General features: G+C 43.6%; 2 protein-coding genes across 2 annotated transcripts; one reads left to right on the top strand and one right to left on the bottom strand.

Moving 5' to 3' along the window:
* Positions 1 to 23: 23 nt before the first annotated feature.
* Positions 24 to 11,853, bottom strand: SDF4 (stromal cell derived factor 4). The gene is made up of 7 exons (XM_048967433.1): positions 11,701 to 11,853; positions 10,025 to 10,373; positions 5,041 to 5,177; positions 4,720 to 4,833; positions 2,256 to 2,414; positions 1,121 to 1,296; positions 24 to 277 (listed from the first exon to the last, which is right to left on the bottom strand). Exons 2-7 carry the CDS (start codon positions 10,330 to 10,332, stop codon positions 101 to 103), a joined length of 1,071 nt encoding a protein of 356 aa, XP_048823390.1. The 5' UTR covers positions 10,333 to 10,373; positions 11,701 to 11,853; the 3' UTR covers positions 24 to 100.
* Positions 11,854 to 12,244: 391 nt separating this feature from the next.
* Positions 12,245 to 17,722, top strand: B3GALT6 (beta-1,3-galactosyltransferase 6). The gene has a single exon (XM_048967842.1). It carries the CDS (start codon positions 12,518 to 12,520, stop codon positions 13,550 to 13,552), a length of 1,035 nt encoding a protein of 344 aa, XP_048823799.1. The 5' UTR covers positions 12,245 to 12,517; the 3' UTR covers positions 13,553 to 17,722.
* The last annotated feature ends 2,536 nt before the right edge of the window (positions 17,723 to 20,258 follow it).

Raw genomic sequence — 20,258 nt, 5'->3', positions numbered from 1 at the left:
AGCAGCAAGGAAACTTGGTGAGTGTTGGGTTTTTTTTTTTTTCCTTTTCTGTTTTTCAAAAGCAGGAAAGTGCTTCAGAGCTCTGGAAAAGCGAGCAAGGTCAGAACTCCTCATGGACGTTACGTGCATAGTCCATAAGCTTGCTGCCTGTGAAGTATTCGCTGTATTTCAGGATCTCCTCCAGCTCTAAGTGATGGTTTTGATTTTCATCTGCGACTGCTATCATTTGCTTCGCCTCATTTAGAGCATTGTATTCATTCATAGGATCCATATATTCCTAGAACAAGAAAATTATCAGCAATCACTACAAACGTGTATGCCTTCTGGTACATTCTTCAGAAGTATTTGGAAAAAATCCCTACATCCACATACAAGTCTAAATGCCAGGAACTAGAATCCAGACTTAAAAACAGAGTTTTCAGGTAAGAACACCCTGAAAGACAGGAGACCTCTGCTATTCTCTAGTCTGTGAGGCCCCAGGGCTGCTTCATTTTACTTTTGATACTTTTTTTTATTTTTAAATGAACACGTTGCCAGTTACTTGTTTTGTAAGTCTGACTCATTGTCCCATTAAATGAAATCGGTGGCTTTTTTTCATGCACTACAGATCCATACAAGCATCTACATTACAAAGAAATCAAACCCTAAAAGCATACCTATGAATAATAGCAATGAATAGCTATGAATAATAGCAATGCTAGGAAAAGTCCTCCTCCTCCAAGAAAAAGCATTACAACATCCTTCTTCCAAGCACCACTGAACAGTACTCCAACCCAAGATTTGATAGACTGCTAGTTCAAATATTTCTGGACTTCATGACCTCTAGGTTATTTACACTATGAGAGCGGTGAGGTGCTGGAACAGCTGCCCATAGAGGCTGTGGATGCCCCGTCCATCCCTGGAGGTGTTCAAGGCTGGGTTGGATGGGGCCCTGGGCAGCCTGGGCTGGTGTTAAATGTGGGGATTGGTGGCCCTGCGTGTGGCAGGGGGTTGGAGCTTCTTCATCCTTGAGGTCCCTTCCAACCCTGGCCGTTCTGTGATCTCTAAAGCAGTCTCAATCCTGTATTTAAAAAACACCTGCTGATTTTAAGAACACTAGAGCTATTTGATGGAGACTTACCTCCAGCTCCTCCATTGTGACAATACCGTCATGGTTAGCATCAATGACCTCCTCAAATTCCTTCTTTCTGTCTTTTACCCAATCATCATCAATGTCTTGGGCTTGCTGGTTCTCTACAGTACCAACAGGTAATGAAATGAACTCTGAAAGGGTAAGTTTCTTATCTCCATCTTGATCTACAACAGAAATACACAGTAACTGAAACTTACCTGTTTAATGTCTATTAGAAATGAGACATTCCTTCACATTAGTGATGTCACTAGTACAGTTGGTTGGGTTTCCACAGTCCACAATCCTGACTATGCCACAGAAGAACTGGCTACCTTTTATACCTTTGGTTAGCAGAAAGCTCAATTATGGCACCCACACAGTGTTTTAGAACCTGGCAGTATGCAAAAAACAAAGTACTCAACTGTGTCTGAAAGATACACCAGCTGGCAGGCTGGGGATTGATTTTATAGTTGCTGTTCATTTCCATTTATTTATTTTTAATTGACCTGCTGCAGACCGAAGTGTTGGACAGCTGCATCCAGCCTCCTATCAGAATTCAAGTAAAACTCCATCTTTATCAAATCAACTACTCGCTAAGCAGGAGTTCACTTATTTATTCTTTTTTTTTTTTTTCCCAAGTATGCCTAACTATTGACTCCATAGGAAAAATATCAGTGGAAATGTCAGTGAAAACCTCAACCACGTATTTCCACTTTCAGCAGCATATATCAAAATTCTTTCACGGCTGCTATGCTGCAGAAATATAAAGCAAGCATTGCCTCCTCACAGAGCATTCACATCAACATTTTACAGTATTTTAATATTTATCAGCTGCTTTCTCCTATTGCTACAGAGACCCTACAAAGCAGCAGCACTGTGGTGTGAAGTGGTGTCAGCTGAGCTGCTCTGTAAGAAGCACTAAGAATGCCTTTGTAATATATGATGCTGTGCTGCTCTTTAACAAGCAGAGGTTAAATCTAGTCTTGAATAATATACAGGACAACTCTACAGAGATGCCAGCATTTATGCTAACGGTGTATGCAGAGAGCAGAGTAAACAGCACATGCCAAAATTCCAGACCAAGCCATGACACTGCAGTGATCTAACAACAGCTCCCAAGAAAACATCTATTAACATGGTGTACCCAAATCTCGGATGATTTCTTTGACCATGAACTTCAGCATTCCCCTGCTGTGCTCTGGATGAAGGAAGGATAAGAACTCTTCTTCGTTCAATAACATATCAGGAGGTGGGTTGTCAGCTTGGTACCACCGATCCTTCAGGTTATCCAACACTTCTTGTGCTAGAAATTTAAGAAGATTAAAACCATACGTTTAACCTATTCACAGTTTTTTTTTAATATACCGTCACCTATTCATTATTGTTTAAACAAGGATGACCTATGAACCAGTTACTTCATATCTCATCTTCCAAGGAAAACTGAAACAGTGTCCTGTACTTCAGCCTAAGCATTTGAATTGTTGGAACTATGAGATATTTGAGAGGGTAACTCCACAAAAAAAATACAGATGTTATACAAAGCACCAGCAAATCCATTTGGTTTCCAGTTAATTCAGGATATAAGCACTCATTACTCCTTTTGGCTGCCCTGTCTATTCTGTATCAAAAAGCAGGAGTTTTGGTTCTTAGCAAAATGAAGATAAATATTTCTGCTACAAAGAACAAACATAAGTCTAAGCACCCACATACAATTAAACACATTAGCATCAGTAATCGTTTCACAACTCTACCAATTCCACCTTACATCATACTAACGAGCATTTTTTAAGTGAAATTGTCCTAAATTCAAATGAGGTTCATAATTTAAACATGAGTTTCCACTAAAACCACACCAGTGACTTCATGAAAAGCCACCCTGCAGCACACAGCACAAACACTGCATGCAGCCGTGGTCCTGAACGTAACCAAACAGGAAAGCAATACCTGTGCAGAGCATTCTTTCTCTGGTGTAGGCATTTTCTAAATGACACATTGGAAAAAAAAAACACAGTCTGTGGCACGCCATATCTGTAAGATGTACTAACAAACATGAAAAATGAAGCACTAGCATCTCACAAGTCGTAAAGAGGCCCTGAAGGACCACAGTCACTGCATAACATACATATATTTAATTCAATAAGCTCTCTTTGATATCTCCAGCATGCTTTTGGTTGCATGAGTTACAACAGAAAGAGAAGAGGCATGGTAGCATCTACACTTCTTTTGAAATGATAGTTGCAATTACAAGTTAAGCCTTCAGTACGTGGTGTTTTTCTTTTATGTGAAGAGTGAGGAAATTCTTTGGACTCCTAATATGAATCTCAAAGTCAGTCTGTAAATGGAAAGATTTAGTTATTTCAAAAACACCAGTTAGCACTGGATAATCAGATTATGAAACATTAGAAGTCATAAAGACAGCCTGCCCCTCTGCCTGCTTTTCAAGTCCTTAATGAAATTCAACTGCCACTGATCAGTTGAAACCGCAATTATCTGTGTAAGTTAAATCAAGTTGTGTCCCCAGATTTGATCTGACTTCTAAACTGCAACGTGCCAGAGATCACTGTCAGCTTCCTCCTCACACCCAGACCGTGCCTTGATTCCCATGTTCAGTTATTTTCTATTGTACAGACATTAAAAGTACTTTCACATAGCACTAGAGAACAAAAATAAGTTTTGCCTATCACCTTCAGCAAGCAGTAGAGTTAATTTAGTTTTCCCAAATAAGGCTTGTTACCCAGGTAGAAAAATTATATGCATAGTTCCCATATTCAGTAAATCTTTTATCTGATGAGCATTCTTGTAAACTGTAGCTATTAACCACACTGCCATAGAACATGCTGCACAGGTGTTTTCCCTGCCACAGAACTCAAAGGCCCATTTGCATTTTAGTTGCTTTTTGATAAGTGGAAAATAAAACCCATTTTTAAATGACTAATTCCCGCAAGGAAAGGCTAAGGCCCAATGTTTTACTTAACAATAAATTTGAATACTTTTAGATGTGGGCAGGTTAATCTCAAGCATTGCCATGCTTGTAACAAGTCAGATTCAAATGAAAGTTTCAAAAGCAGTAAGGAAGAAATGATAAATCTCACTAATCTGAAAAATCTATCAGTAGAGAACTTAAATGAAACATGAAACAACTGTTAGGTAACCTGCTACTAACTTTGCAGTGCCTGTTTGAACAGAACACCATCTGACATACACAGATACCTGAGTGTGTATTTCTGCATTCATACTCCTCAGTTTTACAGCAGAAATCAGGCATTTCCAGCTACTTGTCAGCTGAAGCAACAGGGAAGCTGGTACTCCAGGTAACAGTGCAATGGTCCACAGATAGCACAGGTTAACAAACTTCAGCAGACCAAACACAGATACCTGGAACTGCTCAAATAGGAAGCAACAAATAAGGAACAAACGTTTTCAGTGTTGAGTATTTGTATCAGGAGCTCTGGGAGTGCAGATTTGACTTAGAAACAACTGTAGTATTTCTACTTTAGCAACAGGCTGCAGAACAACCAAAATATTAGTCCAGTTCTGACACTCAGGCTCTAGGAAAGCAAAAGAACAGAATTCAAACAATAAACCACACTCCATCAGTCTCCACTTACTTTCTTCATCTATTTTCAGCTCTTCGTTGTTTTTGATCTTCTCTGCAATCTCTTTCTCATTAAGTCCTTTACTTGCCAAAAATTTAATTTTGTATTCATCCCAGGAAACATGACCTGTGAGAGAGAACCACACCTCAGACATGACTTCGTATGTTCAAAAGTGGGAACTTGGGTCTCATTTCTTAACAAGACCATCACAATAACCTTCATGAACAATAACATGAGAACCACCACCTCATTCATTTTCCTGCTTCCTCACAGCAGAGAAACCTTGTGAAAATAATCTATTTATGTCAGAGGCAGAGGAAATACTTATCTTACCATCACCATCAGGGTCCACAGCTCGGAAATGCATTTTATTCTCTTCCACAGCTTCCTGGAAATGCTCATCTGTCTTTTCCATGATCCAGCGCTGCATCTCTTTAGCGCTTATCTTTTTATCATTATCTATATCCACCCTGTGAGAGAACAGCAAGCAAGATTTACTTCTATTCTTTTTTTAATTGAAGGGATTACATATAGGATTAATGCAGAAGACTGTACGGACTCTGGGCTTACAGCAGAAAAGCACACAAGAGAAAGCTCCCTTGTTTTTCACATCCATCTTTCTACAAGCAGATACAGCTAGTTAACTAAATTGTTCCAAAACATCCTACCATGTTTCACATTGCTGTAACTTAACTCATTTTCATACTACGTTTTTGAGTACATTTTTAGAGGGAACTACAAATACTGATGATACCCTACTGGTTCAGAATTGGCACTGATAGCTCTTGCAGACTTTCACTACTGTGACAAATTTCTACCCTAAAAATCTCCCAAACCAGTAACTCCCTCTCAATTCATCTTTCCAAATCCTTTTTTCCCTTGTTTCTCCAAGGTCTCTGAAGCTGCCTTTACATGTCTGCCTCAATCACGTCATGTTTTCTGCAACCATTAAGAACAATGAAAGAGTAAGGTGCAATCCTTGGTGCAAGGACTTCAGAATTTCACACTCTGTGTGCCTTATAAGTGGGGGAAAACAAAAATCAAGTTGCCTTGAAGACTCCTTGATCTCTGGTAGCACACTATAGGTAATACACTTTAATTCTGAAATGGGCACATTGCAAAAGCTTCACACATAGATTTGTTCCCATGATGTTAGTGCTAGCAGGCTCACTTTGCTCTGTTAAAATACACACCTGTACAGTGCTGTTGAGCAACACTGCTACACCTGTTGAGAAACACATGCTGACAATTTAGTCAGTGAGATGAACAAAAGATGTGGCCAACCTGACAACCCACTGTTCTGCTCTGTGTACTGAGTACCAAGACAGACAGAGTGCCAAATGAGGAATGCCATTAATACTTATTTCATGAAAGAGAACAAAAGCAACAGTTGAACAAAGACAATATCCTGCCACCTCGGGGTTTTTTTTTTTAAGCACATGATTATTTAATTACAAAGAAGGTAACAGCATTTAAAACTGAAATCAGTAACATTTAAAAGGCAAGATTCTATTTAAAGCAAAACAAAACCACTCTGATTCAAACAGATAAAGGCTGCCAGGCTGTTGTTTCTTTAAATTGAACTAGTCCTAACACTATTTGAAGCGTTATCACTGAAACTCAAGCTATTAAATATAAATGCATTTAAATGTCACCTGAATGTTAAAGGCTGAAGACAAATAACCCCAGCATCTGATCTTCTGAAACACATTATCACTGTTTTTAAACCTTGTAAACACATCTCGACCTATTTACGCACAGACTCAGCACCTCATCACCAAACAACAGCAAGATCAGTACAGTGGCCACGTTCCACTTGTGTCATCTTGCACTCACCAGGTGAACAATGGGGGTTTTGATACAGAACAGGTGCTAACAAATGAGAAGGGAAAACAAAGTGTTTTCCAGCTCAGTGTTTTATGCTGTAGTTTGTTTGGATCAAAGCTCTCAAAGTTGCTGCTTGCACGATGTAAGTAAGAAGAAAGGTAAAAAGAGAAACATCCCATTTCATGCTCTTCTGGCTCATGAAAGTACCCACTGCTCTGCTAGCACAGTACAAATCAGAGCCAGAAAACAGAACTTGATCATGCTTCCTGTAGAAGAACGATCAGTAGATCTCTGATTGAAAGCACCATCTCAAGACTGCAGGAACCTTGGGCTGTCTTACACTATTTCCTGACCCGGCAGATAAGAAGGTTTCTACAAAGCCCTTCTTTTGATACAAAGAACAGCTGTTCAACACTTGTGTCTCATTTCTTAAGCACAAGCCATTAAAAATGAGACTTCCTGGTGGCCACCTGTCAAAAGCTCTGAAAGTTCCATTAATAAACAGCTGGCCACTCAGATGTGCAGATTCATGCTTTCAGGTTCCTCAGTGGCAACAACACAACATGGGGGGAGCGAGGCAGCAGCTCACCTACAGAGCTAAAGAAAAGGCATGCCTTGATCACCAAGTACAGCCTGCTTTACACTTGGTTTCTGCTGCATCCAAATAATGAAAAACTGATCCAGAAAACATTTTTAAAACCTGGAAGTCAAAGGGAAATGCTACTTAAATCTAAGAGATACACAGAAGTAATCAGATGTTTATTGCCTGATTTGTACTTGTCATTTTGTTAGGAAAATACAGTACTTCAAACCTTCCAAAAGCACAAAACACTCTTTTCTAACTGAACAGTACTTAATCAAAACAGAAGATATCTACAAGACAGCTTAGGACATTCCCATTAGGAAATGCAAACTCTATCATGCTAGGAGACAAACTTGGAACTAGGCAAGGGAGCATGGGAAAGAGGGATGTGGAATGGCAGAACCAGCATGCACAGCCTAAAAAATACATCAATTAACATAAAATAAAGGAAAAGCGTGTCTGTATGTGGTAGCAGTTAACAAGAAGGTGTATTTAAGCCTCTGACCTCACCTATTACCATCAAGACAAGGCACTCAGCTAACACCAAGATTTCTGCTTACAAACCACAAAACTGGAGCTATGAGGCACTGAAAACATCAGCAAAATGCAAAGCATAGAAGGGCACTCATCTTCCAAACTCATAAAAGCAACCCTGTCACCAAAGACACTGACTGAAAAGCCATGCATATTACACTACTAAACAAAACTCCTTAATTTATCAGTTTGAATTTATGAACTTGAATTAGTACAGAGGAGAGGCGACTCAATTTACAGTATAACTTGCCCTTAAAACCAAGGCTCACCAAACAATTCCAGAACCCAACGCTGTTGATTTCACAGAGTCAATGAACACCTTAGATTGGAAGCAACCTCAAAATCACCCAGATCCACCCCTGCTGCTATGGGTGAGGCCATCAACCACTATATCAGACACTAGATCAGGCTGCTCAGTGACTTAGTGAAATCAACATCACCATAAATAGATTCAATTGCTTTCAACATCCTTCCCCTTCTTCCTTTCCTCCCATAAAGGCCCACCTACGTATGCCAAGCTGCAAGAAAATTATTTATAGATTTCCAGCTCATTTAAGCAGAGACTTCAGCTTTCCTTCCCCTTCCTCATATCACTTCAGACCCTCTCACTCACCTGCTTTGTCTGAAGGTACCAAACACCAGCCCTTGGCAGGGAATGAAGACTACAAGATGCACCTCAGGTTGCACCATGCCCTAGCTTCACAGGGCTACGTGCAAGTATGCACTCACTTGTAACAAGTCACTTCTGTAAACAACTAAGGCTTGCCCTCCCGGTAAACAGTGACTTCTGAAACTGAAATACAGAATTATGAAATGCTCTTGCTCTTCCAGTAACATGTAAGAGCTTGAAAAACATTTGGGAAGCTTTTCTTCCATGTTTTGCCCTTATTGTCACTAACCCTATTAGATAAGGCTTAATGCTTTGAATTGAGTTCCTTTTCTCACACTGGCACGCCACTACCAAAGCTTTCATTAACTAAAAACAAGTGGAGGTTTTCCTTAAGCTTTGAAATAAAACATTCCCACAGCACCTGTACACCTGTGACTCACCAGCTTTTCCCAAATGCATTTCTCTTCACTCAGCTCTTAAGAGAACACTTAGAAAACCAAATTCCTCACAATGTACCTATGCATTTCTAATTATCTGACAGAATCAAGGACATGAATTAAGTCAATCTGAAACCCAGATGGATTGCTTTGGCTTTAAGCTGCCAAAACAACCTCTTCTGTAATACACACATACAGAAATGAACCTAGCTTGTAATTGTAATGCCACATTACCTGAGTGTTTCCAATAAACATAGGGCAGTAAAGAAAGTGAAAGCTTCTCACCACAATCTTGCTATTTAATCTGTATATGTCCCAACAATAAAGCCAGCGGTCTGAACACCAAACCATGTCATAAAGAACTGCAAACAGACACATCAGCCTGGTTGTCCTGCTTGCTTGGATTGTTTTTATTCACGAGAGCACAAGTTAAAAAGAATAAAAACTTAAAAAGCAGAGTTGATTGGTCCCTTTTTCCTCTGCTAATAAAAAGGCTACAGAACAAAAAAAAGTTCTGCTGAATCTTCTCACTTCATCTCAAGTATACAAACATCCCATCAATGTTACCAGGGTAATCTGTTATAAAAATAATCCTCAACAGCAATCATGGAAAATAAAGCTAGCTCTGCCATCTAGTGGTGCTGTGCTTCAACCTGGCAGCAGCTCAGCACTGCACACCTGCTTGCTCATTCCCCCCAGGTGAGATGGGGAGGAGAATTGGAAAGGCAAGAACTCATGGGCTGACACAAAGACAGTTCAACAGGTAAAGCAAAAGCTTTTGCTTTTTTTGCACACAAGGCACTCATTCAGTACTTCCCATCTGCAGGTAGGTACCCAGCCTCTTCCAGGAAAGCTGGGCTCATTGCACACAATAGTTTCTTGGAAAGACAAATACCATCACTCCAAACTTACAGCAGAGCAATGCAGTGTATTACTGCTGCACAAAATCCTTTCTCAAGTCATTGCACAGGCGTCCTACCATTTAGAAACTCTTCCTTACTAATTCATCAGTCTACAGTACAGATGTAATACATTATTCAATAAGAAACTAGGAAAAAATAATAATACTTTTCTTATTTAAAGTACCTATGCAGATATTTCCACAAATAAACAATACATTCATTCATAAATTTCACTAGGTCACAGCACCAATCCTGAATGAATACTGCTTGCAACTCCCAATGCTGACATTCTCAGTCCTACAGATGCTTTATACAAGCAGGTTACTACCTACAAACACACTGCTCACAGAATAATGCCTCCCTCACCTATTATTACATTTCTTAAATATACAGAGAAATTTACAAATTTTACTCTGAAGCTTACTTAGAAAAGATGACCATGAGCTTCTTCCTGTTTTTCCTGGGTTCTGAGTCTTCCTCAAACTCTTCCATCTCTTTTCCCAGAAAAACTTCTTGATGAAATTCTTTGTTGAGATGTCCATCCATCTCCATTTTGACCCCATTCAGGTGATCTGGAGGCAAGATCTCATTCTCATCCTTACTGTCAGCTGGCTTCTCTTTGAGGGCCGAATTATTTGCAGGCCTTGCATAAACATCCATCAAAAGAAATACAAACAGAAGGGACAAATACAGAGATCCCAAACTGCAGAGGAAGGCCTGCCTTGACATCATTGTTTTTCCTTTTTATTCAAAATATTGGCTGATTAAATAATCTAAAAACAAAAAGGAAAAAACACACGCAAGTTAAAAACTGCATCATGTCATTAATAAAGCTTCTCCGCAAGCTCAGAACAACACATGGAATCACAGAATGGCCCAGGTTGGAAGTGACCTCAAGATCACAAAACTCCAACCCCCTGCCCCACGCAGGGCCACCAACCTCCACATTTCACACCAGCCCAGGCTGCCCAGGACCCCATCAACCTGGCCTTGAACACCTCCAGGGATGGACGGGGCATCCACAGCCTCTCTGGGCAGCTGTACCAGCACCTCACTGCTCTCACTGTAAAGAACTTCCCCCTGACATCCAACCTAAATCTTCCCTCTTTCAACCTCCAACGTTTACCCTCGTCCTGCTATTATCTGTCCTTTCAAAGACTTGAAACTCTTTGCTTGTAGGCTCCCTTTAGATACTGAAAAGCTGCAATAAGATCATCCTGCAGCCTTCTTTTCTCCAGGCTGCACAAGCCCAGATCCCTCAGCCTGTCTCTGCAGGGGAGCTGCTCCAGCCCTCTGATCATCTTCGTGGCTCTCCTCTGGCTCCTCTCAAACTGCTCTCTGTCTTTCCCGTACTGGGGACTCCAGACGGGGCCTCAACAGCAGAAGATGAACAAATATATTGAAAGAATAGATTCTCTGGGGAGAGCTCTGGGCTCACACTGGGGCCCTGGGCAATCTGATCTGGTGGGGGGCAGGGGTTGAAAATGGATGGGTTTTAGGGGTCGTTTCTAATCCAAACCATTCTAAGATTCTGTGAACATGAAGCCTTGTTAAAGGAAACATATACAACAAGAAACTGAACTGCGTCAGATTTCAGCCCGCACGGCTGTAATCTCTAACAGAGGACTTTGGATTGCTAATGGCCTCACTGCTAGGAGCACCAACCCTCAGGTACTCTGGAGGAGCTGATCTGAAAGCTCAGCGCAGAGGCAGCTCGGAGCACGGCGGCCTCAACATCACCTCTACAGAAAGGCAGAACGGCGGAAAGGTGTTTTGTGGGAACACAGCGACAAGCGGCCGCAGAGCAGCAACACGGGGCAGACACGCCTCCCGCCACCTGCCTGCCGCTGAGGGAAAATCGCTGCCACGTACGAGTCCGAAGGCCTCAGAGACAGGGAATAAACCCCACAGCCCTCACACGGACACAGAACCGCGGGGCAGAGCCGGAGGACGGGCAGGACTCGCGCCCTGAGCGGCGACCGTTAAATCTCCACAGGAGGAGGGCGCTGCCCTAACACTGCCATGCCTTCAGCACCGTGACAGAGCGGTCCTCTACAGCCTCACCACCCTCCCAACCACCCCGTCCCACAGCTTCGGTACCTGTACGGGATGCGACGGCTCCTCATACCCGGCCCATCTCCCTCCAGCACAACAAAAACATACAAGCAAACCCCCGGCCCGTTCCCACCCCCCCTCCTCAGGAGGTTACAGCCATAGAGAGGCGACCGGGACGAACGAGCGCTGCGCCGGAAGTGCGTCACACGCCGTGCGTGAGGGGCGGAGACCGCCATCTTGGAGCCGGGCGGGAGGTGCGCTGAGGGCGTTTCGGCCGCCATTTCCTCTCCTGGCTCAGCCCCCGCTGCCAGATTTTGAGGGCTCCATAAAGACGGAAGGCAGAACCCTTACTGCCGTGGCATTAAATGTATTTATTCATGCGCTGCTGGTAACTCTTGTGAAACAAGACCGTCGTTTACCCAGCTAACACACCAATGAGCTCCGCCCACCCCCTCAGAGCCCGCCTCAGCGGCCTACGTGGCGCGGCGCGCCCTCAACCAAAATGGCGGCTTCAGGGCTTCCCCTGCCCTGTTGCAAGATGGCTGCCGCCGTGCGCCGCCGTGTGTGGGCCGGGGCGGGAGGCGGGGCCGCGCCACACGGCGGCGGCGGGCGGAGCGGCAAGGGTTTCGCGCAGGGGGGCCGCGCCGAAGGCCCGGCAGGTAGGGTGGGCCTGGGCCGGTGCTTCTCTGATTAAAAAAAAGAGGCTGGAAGGTGCCGTGAAGGGCAGGCAAAGCGCGGTGAGGGCTCCCGCAGGAAGCTTGTCCCCTCTCGGAGGCCGTACCCCGCTCAGCTGCTGCCGTTCCCGCCTAAATTTTTTGGTGTGTGTGAGGGGGGAGTCCGGGCCTCGAGGCCTGCAGGCTCCATGAAGCTGCTGCGTCTGCTGTGTCGCCACAAGACGGCCCTGGGTCTGGGTGGCCTGTCGCTCTTCACCGTGGTCCTGCTCTACCTGGCCAAGTGCACCTCTGAGGGCCTGCGGCCGCTGCCAGCCCCCCGCGGGTTGCCCCACCAGCAGCCCCCTCTGCCATGGGGTGTCAGGGGGCCGCCTGCCATCCCGCCGCCCTCCCCTCCTCAGGAGTCGGCCTTTTTGGCGGTGCTCATCACCAGCGGCCCCAAGTACACCGAGCGCCGCAGCATCATCCGCAGCACCTGGCTGGCAGCGGCCGGCCGCCCTCCTCAGCACAACATCTGGAGCCGTTTTGTCATCGGCACAGGTGGGCTGGGGGCTGAGGAGCTGCGGAGCCTGGAGCTGGAACAGAACCGCCATAGGGATCTCCTTCTCCTGCCGGAGCTGAAGGATTCCTACGAGAACTTGACCGCCAAAGTGCTGGCCACATACGTCTGGTTGGATCTGCACCTTGACTTCCAATTTGCCCTGAAGGCCGACGATGATACGTTTGTACGTTTGGATGTGCTGGTGGAAGATCTGAGAGCCAAGGAGCCACGTCGCCTCTACTGGGGCTTCTTTTCCGGCCGTGGTCGAGTGAAATCTGGCGGGAAGTGGAAAGAGAGTGCCTGGGTGCTCTGTGACTACTACCTGCCGTATGCCCTAGGTGGAGGTTATGTGCTTTCTGCAGATCTGGTGCACTATTTGCGGCTCAACAAAGACTACCTGAACATGTGGCAGAGCGAGGATGTCTCCCTGGGAGTCTGGCTGGCTCCAATCGATGTCAAAAGAGTGCACGATCCTCGTTTTGACACTGAGTATAAGTCACGGGGTTGCAACAATAAGTACATAGTAACGCATAAGCAAAGCATCGAGGACATGCTGGAAAAGCACCAGACCTTGGCTAAAGAAGGGAAGCTCTGTAAAGAGGAGGTTAAGCTCAGGCTTTCTTACATGTATGACTGGGGAGTGCCACCTTCCCAGTGTTGCCAAAGGAAGGATGGCATCCCCTGAAATTCTGAGGAAGGAAAAGGCAGATTATTACTGGACTCTCTGAGCTGGGTTACTGTTATGTGGAGAGAATCCCAATAACTAGGGCTTAAAAAATTACTCAAAAGATTTTGCACGATTCATTATGTCACAATCAATGAAACCCTGAAATTCCTGAGAGCTACTGCTGTGGCATGATGTAAAGTTGTTTATAGAAGAGAAAGATATGACAAAAACCTGGAAAGGCTCACGTTACAGGATTGAAGGCAAATAGTAGGTTGCGAGATGGATAGTACAGAATTCTGGGGGAGGTAACTTGGATCAAAAGCTGCTAGAAGATTTTTAACAGATTCTATGATATATCTGCTAAAGATCATGGCAGGCCTTTACAGTATAAGATTGTGAAACTAACATCTGGTATTTATTTATTGGCAAAAAACTATTGACAGTTTGGCAAGGTTTGAAAATTCGAACGCGGCTGCAAATTGGTTGCTCTTGCCAGTGGGAACAGGTGTCTGTCACAAGCATTCAAGTAAGGAGAATGATTTTGCACCAGATATTCACGTTAGGGGAGGGAGAGAGTCTGTTCTTTGGAGAGTGCTCTGATTTACAAGAATAGAATTATTAGACCTTTCTATGTAACTTGTCTCTTTTTGTTATTGTTTTAAAGATATCTTGTACATAAATTATCTGGCAGCTACAGAGTAAATCTGTATGTAAAAAGCTGGATGAGTTACATACAGCATTTGGCAGGTAGAGTGTATTATTTGGGGGTACGTAGTTATGCTACAAAGCTAGCTTTCAGTTGTTAGGCATAGATGGTGTTCTTAGCTTATTGTCCAAACCCAGTACGTCTGAAGCAGCATTCCACCCAAACAGCAAATAATCCTACTGCTGCCCAGTCAGATATTGTAGCCTTCGGATTTATATTATTCTAGAGCACTTGGGTACAACATACATTAGCAGAATTAGGTCAGTGGAGGGTATTCAGAAGTCAAATGAGATTGCCCTAAACTGGCTAGCTCAGATAAGAAAGCAAACTACATATAGTCTAGATTATCCTTTATAGGCTGCTCTGGTCATCATTTAGAGAAAGGCTGTTGTTTTTCCCCTAATTTCAGCCCTGTCTGAAGACAGCCTTTTCTCTATTTCTGGAGCTGCACAGTGCTCTAAGGAAACAAATTCCCTGACAGTCCCACTCCCTCTTTCCCCCCAGCAGTATCTCCTAGTGGAACAAAAATAATTCTAGTGAAGGTCTAAGTTACTTGCTCAAGTGATATGTCAGTAAATAGGATTATTTCCCTTTGTCCTGTCTGCTCTACAAAGAATTCTAGCCCTGACAGAACTTGTCAGCATCGAGTACAGTGAGCAGTAAGCACAGACTGGACTTTCTTGACTTGTAGAACAGATCATTGGACAACTTCACTCTCAAACTTTTAGGCAAGCATGTAATTCTAACATTTTTGATGGCAGCTGCTCTAGTGCACCAATATTTTTTTCCAGTAGTGCAGAGCCACTGACTTCCAATAACCTTTGTCAGCAACAGATCCTTCAGTATGAGCAGTCTTTACTTCTGTGCCTAAATGGCACGTTCCCAACCATCAGTTCTACTGGTTGTTGCACGCTGCACTTTCATACAGTTCCCATGATCTCCTCCTCTCTCGGGGTTAGTGTCTGCTCCCACCTGCAGGAAGGCACAAATTGCAAAGGAAGAAAACAAATCATTGCCAGTATCTTTGGCTTCATTGCTTAAATTAGCAAGTTAGCAATTTGTACCAAAGGAATAGAGGATGTTATTTTGTTATTTTTTTCCTGTTTTGATTAAATTACTGGGGATTAAGAGAAGTCTTCTGCAAAGGATGATTCTCTAGTAGGAAAATCCGAATGAATCCAACTTCCCTCTGAAACAAATTTAACAAAATAAGATACTGGAAATAAGTTACTTTAGTGTGTGTCCATTCCAATGCATGTCCACGTATTGACAAGGAGATGTGCTTTTCAGCAAGTTGTATCATTCCAAAACAATGATTTAATGCTAAACAAGATTACAGGAAATTTAAATCGGTTCCAGCGTTTTATAAATACCTACTTGTTATTTGGGGTAAAGCAGTATTGTGTGTATGTATGTGGTTAAATGCTTGTAATGTGAGTATTTATAAATACTGAGAACATGTTATGTGTAGGAAAAGTAAGGTAGGTAAGTGTCATATTTTAGATTTGTTTACAGAAGTACTTCAGTGTCCATGGGAATCGTGTATCAAGCGGTGCTTGAGATTGTTGGTGTACAGGCTGTTGTTTCAAGTCCTGGGATCTGAAGAGCAGGCCAGAAATCTGCTGTGTGTCTCTGGAGCTGAGAGCGTGCTGCTCAGCACCTCAACCCACGTCCACGTTGGTGGGAGTTCTTTACAGTGCTGGCACTTACTGCCCCTGACAGTTGTGACGGGGGCAGCATTAAAAAAGGAGGAGTGCTGAGTGCCCTTCTGATCTCTGACCATGGAAAACACGATGCACGCAAATACTTGACAGTTGTGAAGTTCTCTTGGGCAGTTTCTTACATCTTTAGGTAGCTGGAGATGATCTGATACTTGAACAACCACAGTGTAACTGTTGTTTCTTTTAAGTCATGATGAGGAGGCTGACCTCAGTGGGTCCAGCAGCTGGGGGGGGTGTTTCTCTGCTTCTGGGAAACAGTTTGTTGGTCTGCATCATCTAGACCAGAAGTTCTGTTGCAAAACCTGAAAACAGAATCACCCAGAAACAGATTTATTTTTTATGGCATTCCTATTGACAGCAGCTTATTGGTACGTTGGCTTTTTGTTTTTTGTCGTGCTTCTGCTAGTTTCTCAATTTTCTATTCATAAGCACTTTGTGCTTTTAATTGTATTGGTAGTGTGCAGAACAGTGAGCACTTGAGCTTTTCTGGGTATCAGTGATGACACTGATGCACTCTCGTGCAGAGTTTATAAGCTCATATTGGTATCCATACAGGACTACCACCGAATCGATCTGCAAGACCATCCAGCTGTTAATTATCATCAGGTTCTTCAAAAAAACAAATAAATCCGGTATTTAGCCTTCTTACAGAGGCAACAAATACAACAAGAAATTGATTGTTTGTGAGATATTTTCTCCGGCTGTATCTAAATCTTGATACTGATATTTAAAGCTGACAATGGCATAAACTCAACTAGAAACTAGATTTTATTTGGAAGTGGTACAACACCTCATTCTCCTTTAGCGTGTAAGAAGGACTGGCTAAATCATTCATTTCAACATTAAATTGTTCCACTAAAAACCCTCGTGTTTCCAAGAATTCCTACAGTTTCAATTAAGAAGCCAAACTTATAAATACCATTCCTCAAGCTGAACACTTCCTTTCCCAAAGTTCAGTCTCGTCCATGTGATATTTGCTCAAATACAGCTCCTGCATGTCATGCTTCTGACAAACGTTACATTTTCTGTAGTTGAAATACCTCATTTTGAACATTTCAGTCTGTATTCCTTACCTGTTAACACTATGCTTGGGGGTGGGGATCTCCATTCAGCTCTAGCTTGGCAGATTAAAGAGCACAGCAGGGCAAGGTGATTCAGGTTTGCATTTCTGTTCCTTACTGTTCAGCTCCAGCATCAGAGTTGAAACATGTTCTTGCCATCGCTGCCTGCTCGACAAACTGTCAACACCTTTACTGCTCCGTGTTTAATTTAGAACACGCTGCCTGCAAGACTCCAATCTGTTGCTACACGTACCTGTGCAAGATATGCTTTTGCCCTGGAACTGGATCTACTTTATGCCAACAAAACATGCCTGCTGTTCCTTTCTAATACAGTCCACTTAGGTAGTGTCCAGTAAAACATGGAGCTAGAGCTGTTCCCTGTAGCCTGCGTGAAGCTGAAGGATGCTATGTGATAAGTGTGCCTTTATGAAAGGGAATGGGGGTACTGTGCTGAGTATATTTTTAACAGCTGAATGAAATTGCACTTTTTTCTTTTGCAGCTATAAACTTGCTGTTTGGGAGTAGGGAGTGGCACAGTATTTGCTCAGCATTTACATAGGGAATAAACTGCTAGAAACCTGCGATTGATTGTGACAACATTGGTAACTGTATAAGTATACTGTATAGGTATTTATGTCCTTCCATACGTGCTGTTACTGGCCAAAGGGTCTGTGTGCTGTGATTTTTAATAAAAAAATACTTTTGCTGTAGAGGCGACTGCTTGTTCTGCTTAATAAGTATAACACAATGCTAGGATTGCTTAGTAATATGCAATCCCTTTTACAGAAATAGTAATTTCAATGGCAAATCACATCAAGGAGGTCTTGTCCATTGCAAACCTCGTGCATTAGGTAAAGCCACGTTTGAATCCCCATTTGCTCTGAGATACGTATTGAGCCCATGTTGTAGCATTGAGCCCATTGAGCCTGAAGTCACAGCAAAAGAACAATCTTCGCTTATTGGTCTCCATCAATTTCTGATGAAGGCGTGGAGAAACAGGCTGCACCAACGAAGCTGCTGGGAAGCACAACAAATTATGCATTATTAGGACCTAGCCACCCTGTCTTTAAATCCCTGTCTCTGGGACACAGCAGGATCTCAATGCTCAAAGCCTCGTTACAAGCACAGTCATCCAATTCCAAAGAAAGCTACTTCAGAAACAGTTCCAAGGCCAAACGAGTCAAGAAAGGCACAACTGCAAAGCCTTGAACTTAAGATGAGGACTTATTTTGCTACATGAAATTAGGCGTTGGAGTTCCAACGCAAACGATCCAGTTGCTGTTGAAGCGAACGTAAGGAAGAGGAGACTGACAAATAATGCAAGTCAAGGGAACTAATCCAAAGCACACCGCCCAGGTCATCTACCAAACCAGATAGACGTTGGGATTTCCGCCAGTTACCGAGCAAGTTGCCTAAAAATAGGATTTATGGATCGCAGAAAAATAGAGGAGCAGTCAGTGTCCAAGGGCAGGCAGGGTTTTGTTTCACAAGGCAAACATGCCAGCTCGGGGTGAAGGGACTGCTGCTGGACCACACAGGGAGCCTGCACAGGCTGAAGCTGGAAACGGCTCCCCTGGCTCATCCAGAAAGCTGCTGCCTTCCCCTGGCTGAGGAGAAAGCTGAGCAAGTCTTAATGCACAACCAGTTACTGTGAGTTCTTCCCTTTGCAGTGAGGCACGCCAGAACCCTACAGATCCATCTGATTTTCATCCTGCTTGTGGCAGCAGAACTGAGCCATCCAACATCACTTTCTTACAGCAGCTTTGCCTCCATTAGTAGCTTCCCCCTGGACATCTAGGCACTCTCTGCAGACTATCAGAGTTACAGTGGCAGCTGTCAGCCCCACAGCCACAAAGCAAGCCCTTTGGGTTGGCTCTCCATCAAACACTGGGGTTATTTGCCCCAAACAGGCACTCACAGCAGGAGGGAAGCAAACAAACAGGGCTGAGGTGACCCCACCTGCTGACTGCCTGCAGCCAACGCACAGCACCTGGAACTCCAAGCAAGATTTCAGAGAGATTTTCTCATAATTCAGGCCTCCGGAACAGAAACTACACATCATGTCTCCTCTAAATGCAAACCCACCTCTTTCACAAGAGCTCAGCTAGAGGAACACCACTCCAGGCCCACCATCTGAGCCCAAGCACGCCCTCCCCTCTCTCCCTTGCCTTTTTCAACCAGGCCTCGCGCATCACAGCCATCTGCCCCAGGCTGCTCCCAAACTGATGTCCTTATCACCACCCAAACACTCCACATAAACAAACAAACTAGACCAAAACAAACAAGAAACCCACAGAGCTTTCTTTCCCCTACTGCTTCTAAACCCCATCAATGCCCTCAAGGAGAGAGCTGGGAAGGAGCCAAGGAGCTGCAGATGTGGACCAGCCCCAACCATTTCAAAGGGACTTTAAGTAACGTGGATGTTGTCCATCTGTTCTCCTGCGTGTTCTGAATATTTTTAAACTCGTTTTCTTCCCAACTAAAATCTCTCACAACCTTATAGTGAGTTCACTTCTTTTTTGCATCTTTAAAAGAAAAAACCAACAACTTCAATTTCTGATAATAACAAAAAATATTTTTAGTTGCTCAAGTCAGAACTGAGAGAGAAAAACCTGTTGGGAATTCCTGTTCTGTGGGTTGCTTGCCCTATGAGATTCAGTCGCTAGATGTCACCATGCATCTTTTAGAGCACAAAAGGGGACGAGTTCCTTTCTTAATTAAATAAATCCAGTTTCTGGGGGCCTTCATCAAGAAATGATGATCAGCAACCTGATAGAGCTGCATGTGTCTCTGCACAGTGCAGGGGAATTGGAGACCAGAGGCCTTGAAGGGTCCCTTTCAACTCAAACCATTCTATGTAATAAATGCGGGTTTCACCAGCTCAGAATGCAATAGATTTAAGTGTTCAGATTTCATTGTTTTAAGGGAAATTCTCCTCTAAAATTCTGAGGACGAATTTGGTTCCTAAAACCTCCTTCCTGAACTTCTTGTTTGATTAAAAGCGATGTAGAAAGACACCATATTGAGACTTCCCAACACACTAATTGAATGCAGGAGCTTCTCAGGTGAGACCTTTCTGGAATGAGGAAATAATTGCTCGTTACATTTATCTGTCAGCTCCAGAGCTTTGACAGGAGGAGCCCAGGATGAGCAGAGCTCAGGTGGGGCTGCATCCCAGCGGTGCCAGACCTGACCCACAAATATCCCACATCTTAGTGGGATGGAGTGGTTTATCT

Source organism: Lagopus muta, chromosome 21 (assembly GCF_023343835.1).
Source record: "Lagopus muta isolate bLagMut1 chromosome 21, bLagMut1 primary, whole genome shotgun sequence".
In the NCBI taxonomy this organism is placed as follows: Eukaryota; Metazoa; Chordata; class Aves; order Galliformes; family Phasianidae; genus Lagopus; species Lagopus muta.
Note: the sequence above shows the minus strand (reverse complement) of the source record. Positions and strands in the feature narration are given on the sequence as shown.

Coding starts and splice junctions, on each gene's coding strand:
- SDF4 (XM_048967433.1), bottom strand. CDS start 10,332: ATGATGTCAAGGCAGGCCTTCCTCTGCAGTTTGGGATCTCTGTATTTG. Junction 5,178..10,024: donor CTCATGGTCATCTTTTCTAA/GTAAGCTTCAGA, acceptor GTTCTCTCACAG/GGTGGATATAGATAATGATA. Junction 278..1,120: donor TCACAATGGAGGAGCTGGAG/GTAAGTCTCCAT, acceptor TTCTTGTTCTAG/GAATATATGGATCCTATGAA.
- B3GALT6 (XM_048967842.1), top strand. CDS start 12,518: ATGAAGCTGCTGCGTCTGCTGTGTCGCCACAAGACGGCCCTGGGTCTG.